The sequence below is a fragment of the Microtus ochrogaster genome, linkage group LG1 (assembly GCF_000317375.1).
Source record: "Microtus ochrogaster isolate Prairie Vole_2 linkage group LG1, MicOch1.0, whole genome shotgun sequence".
Taxonomy (NCBI): domain Eukaryota; kingdom Metazoa; phylum Chordata; class Mammalia; order Rodentia; family Cricetidae; genus Microtus; species Microtus ochrogaster.
In genome coordinates, this window is record NC_022027.1 from 22,145,845 (window position 1) to 22,150,646 (window position 4,802).

At 45.5% G+C, this 4,802-nt stretch overlaps 1 protein-coding gene across 1 annotated transcript in view; it reads left to right on the forward strand.

Moving 5' to 3' along the window:
* Positions 1-4,802, forward strand: part of Klb (klotho beta) — a 35,509-nt gene that overhangs the window by 20,882 nt on the left and 9,825 nt on the right. The window contains exon 2 of the mRNA XM_005359265.2: positions 2,947-3,457. Coding sequence (XP_005359322.1) covers positions 2,947-3,457 — 511 coding nt within the window. The remainder of the gene's footprint in view (positions 1-2,946; positions 3,458-4,802) is intronic.

The window sequence follows — 4,802 nt, forward strand, 5'->3', positions numbered from 1 at the left end:
CGAAAAACCAAAAAAAAAAACAAAAAACAAAACAAAACATTATTATTATTATTATTATTATCATTATTATTATTATTATTATTATTATTGAGATAGGGCTTCACTATGTAAGCCTGGCTCACCTGGAACTCTCTACACAGACCAAGCTGGCTTTGAACCCACAAATATCCACCTGTCTCTGCTTCCCAAGATCTGGGATTAAAGGCATGCACAATCTCACCTGTCCCTGGAAACTTCAGTATCTTTTATTTCTTCGGTTTCAACAAACTATCTTGATCATACCCATCCATTCTCCATCTCCTTCATTCCACCCCCCCCAACAGGTGGAATAACTTTTCAAAGGACCAGGGGTCCTCTAATGCCCTCAAACGGTGGCAAGGTTCACCATCTACCTTAAGTTATCCTTCCCGCCAGTGTCCCTCCATGGCATTCTGGCCCTTAACACACCTCTGTTTTATTATCTTATTTCTTTCTATCCGCCCATTGAATTTATCAACCTAGACTTCTGAAGAAATCAAAAAGATCAGCCTGTTGGACGTGGGAGGGACCTGAATATGGATGAGATTTGGGGATTCCTACTGTCTCTCAAGGGTACTGAGTCCCAAGAGCTGGCTCTAACACAAAAGGTGGTTAGGTTCCTGTCGAGCTACTGAGTCTAAAGAACAAAGGTTGACATGCTCTTGATCAATCATTCAAAAGGTAGATGGCCTTGGACAAGGTAGAAGGCAACCTTGGAAAGCCACAGGAGGTTGTGCAAGGGTCCTGGCTGCAGGCCCTTTTGTGTCATGCAACAGATCCTGCGTACCGTCCATCTGAACATCTGCAAGATTCGGGGCAAATGGACCATCTCGGGGCAAAACTTTTCCCTGTTATTTGACAAACAGTCAAGTCATACCATAAGAACTGCTTGGAGAGCCTCCCCCATTTTGTCTGGTGAGACGTGTCTTTGCCTTCAGTCAGAGCAAAGATAACCTGAGATACCTTGATAGCTTATACAAACAGCAGCGAGGGAGCAAAACATGGGGTGAAGCACGAAGGTCACCTTGGGCTATGACAAGAAAATCCAGGTTGGGCTACGTACCAGAAATCCAGATTGCAAACACGTGGCAAAGGTGCAAACTATTGCCTTCTAAGCGGCCCTGGTCCTCTTTTAATGCTGATGTAACCGAGATTTTAACACAATTTAAGGCATCTTTCCTATAATCACCTAGTTAATAGAGGGTTATTTTTAAAGAGACTCGCTTCCCTGTCCTTCCCTGCTAGGCTGGTTAATTTCTGTTAGTTTCTCTTTAAACCATTTTTTTTTTATTTATTGGGGGAGAGGTGTGTGTATGTGAGGGATGTGAATGCTACAGCACACATGTAAGATCAGAAAATACCTTTCAAGAGTTGGTTCCCCCTTCATACGTGTAGCCCAGGCAAACCTTGAACTGCTGATTCTCCTGCCTCTACCTCCCAAGTGCTGGGATTGCAGGTGTCCACCCCCACACTTGACTCTGGTTAATTCCTGTTTGGCGCATGTTCATGCATTGATCTTGATTGTGCCCTGTCTCCCTGCAGTGTTGGTGGCAGTCCTGTGAGTGAGGTGGCTTACTAACGGCCCAGCTCCCACACTTGGGCAGTGTTCTCCTTAGTGTCCACATCTGGGGTGCACAACTCTGAAGGGAATTGGCAGCTGCTGTGTGTTCTAAGTATGAAACTACAGAATTGTCGAAAGACCAAGTGACCGCAATCAGGGTAGGACGTCCCCTCTGGAGCCTACCATTCACAGCCATAAAGAAAGCAGTCTTCAGCCCTGGAGTTGCATACGGCAGTTCACAACTATAAGTAACCTCAGTATTTATAGGTTGAAATATGAGAATTGTATTTTGGAGGTTAGCCTGGGGTACATTGTGCATTCTAGTCTCAGAAGAAGGAAATCAGGGTGAGTTGAACATTTAAGTTCTAAATTATTCTAGGATCTTACAATGAAAATTCAGAGAGAGGACTGGAGAGATGGCTTAAAGGTTAAGAGCACTGGCTGCTCTTCCAGAGGTCCTGAGTTCAATTCCCAGCAACCACATGGTGGCTCACAATCATCTGTAATGAGATCTGGGGCCCTCTTCTGATGTGCAGGCTGTATACATCATATATATATAATATAAAAATAAATATAAATAAAAAACACTATATACATAATAAATAAATAAAACCTTTAAAAATGGAAAAAAAAAAAAGAAGACACAGAGAGGAAGGGGGCAGGGTGGTGAGTAAGGACCTATTGCTGAGGTGATGTCTCAAAATGGCTTCCTCTAGAAAGTTCTCCAGAAAATAGTTTCAATTAGCTTTTTATTGTTGTTGTTTTGTTTTTCGAGACAGGGTTTCTCTGTAGCTTTGGAGCCTGTCCTAGAACTAGCTTTTATAGACCAGGCTGGCCTCGAACTCACAGAAATCCACCTGCCTCTGCTTCTTGAGTGCTGGGATTAAAGGCGTGCGCCACCACTGTCTGGTGGTTCTAAAGTTATGTACAGTGTTAATTCAACCCTCGCACCATCCCTTCGTGAACTCTATTGTTACTCATTTACAGACTATGCAGCCTGCCCTATCCTGGACTTCTACAGCAGGACCAAATGGAGGGCTGAGGAGATATCTCAGTTAGCAAACTGCTTGCCACACATGCACGAGTACCTAAATTTAACTTCCAGAGCTCATGGAAAGGCTGGGTGTTGGGGCTGTCCAAACGGCTCAGCCGGTAAATAAGCGTGCGGCCAAGCCTCGTAGCTTGACTTTGTTCTCCAAGACCTGCACCGTGGAAGGAGAAAACCAGCTCCCTAAGGTTGTCCTCCCTGACCTGGGCATGTTTGCCTTGGCGTGTGCACGAAAACACATACATGTTAATAACTGTTGAGGATTTGCTAACTGTGTCACAGCCCCCGTAAAACCCAATGATGTTTTCTTTCCCACCAGGCTCATGCGAAGGCATGGCATAACTACGACAAAAACTTCCGCCCCCATCAGAAGGGCTGGCTGTCCATTACCTTGGGGTCCCACTGGATGGAACCAAACCGAACAGAGAACATGGAGGATGTACTCAACTGCCAGCACTCCATGGCTTCCGTGCTGGGATGGTTCGCCAACCCCATCCACGGGGACGGCGACTACCCCGAGTACATGAGGACGATGGTCGGCATGCCCGTGCTCTCTGAGGCAGAGAAGGAGGAGGTGAGGGGCACGGCTGACTTCTTTGCCTTTTCTTTCGGGCCTAACAATTTCAGGCCCTCGAACATGGTGAACGCAGTGAAAATGGGACAAAACGTGTCACTCAACTTAAGACAGGTGCTGAACTGGATTAAGCTAGAATATGACAACCCTCGGATCTTGATTTCGGAGAATGGCTGGTTCACAGATAGTTATATAAAGACGGAGGACACCACGGCCATCTACATGATGAAGAATTTCCTCAACCAGGTTCTTCAAGGTTGGTTGCACTTTGGCTCAGTTTGTAATAAATGTATGTACATATGTTTGCTTGTGTGAGTGTATGCCACGTGTGTACAGGAGCTCCTGGAGGCCAGAGGAGGGAGTCAGACGGCATAGAGCTGGAGTTATAGAACAAGTGCAGGCCCTCAGGAAGGGCTGCAAGCATCTGTAACTGCTGAGCTAGGGGTTTTTGTTTAAAGTTACCATGGATATGTCATTATTGATATTGGTTTTCTATTGATCAATATTGACCAAAATTTGTGACAGGGTTTCTCTGTGTAATAGTCCTAGCTGTCTTAGAACTAGCTCTTCTAGACCAGGCTGGCCTCGAACACACAGATTCACCTGCCTCTGCCTCCCAAGTTCTGGGATTAAAGGTGTGTGACGTCACCGTGGGTAGTGAAATCAGGTCCTTTTATCTTGACCTGATTGAACAATGAAAGTTCTCCAAACAAAGCCAAGCCCTTCCTACTCTCTTGGAAATTTCTTCCTACCTAAACATTACCTAGTTCCCTACTCAGGCAGCGACACCTACAGGCCAAAGGAAAAGATGAGGCCAAAGCCAGCTCAGGCTGTATCCCCATCAGAGCCGGGTTTCATCCCACCTGAATATAATTCCCGTGGCTTTCTCCAGCTGGACAGCGCTTTTTAGAAGTTCCAAGTATTGGAGCGAAGGAGTGGGTAAAGTACTTGCTATGCAAGCAAGAGGACCTGAGTTTGACCCCGGCAGCCATGTAGACAGCTGGGTGCAGGACTGGTGAGATGGCTCAGCCAGTAAAGGCAATCGCCCCACCACGTCAGATCCCCGAGTTCAATCCTGGGCTCACCTGCATTCAACAAGCTGTCTTCACACATGCATGCATCCATCCACACACACGTACTACACACACACACACACACACACACACACACATCTTCCACCACAATACATAAAGTATAACTTAAACAAGTACTAAATGCGGAGAGAAATCCCAGATCCTGCAGGAAAAGAGGCTTCAGGAAGGGTTTCCAGAACGTGCAAGTCCTGGGGCTGGAGAGATGGCTTAAGAGCACTGGCTGCTCTTCCAGAGGTTCAATTCCCAGCAACCACATGGTATGGTAGTTTACAACCATCTATAGTGGAATCTGATGCCCTCTTCTGGCATAAAGGAGTACTTGTGATAAGCACTCATATACATAAAATAAATAAATAGATCTTTTAAAAAATATTTATTTGTTTATTATGTATACAATATTCTGTATGTGTATATGCCTGCAGGCCAGAAGACAGCACCAGACCCTATTACACATGGTTGTGAGCCACCATGTGGTTGCTGGGAATTGAACTCAGGACCTTTGGAAGA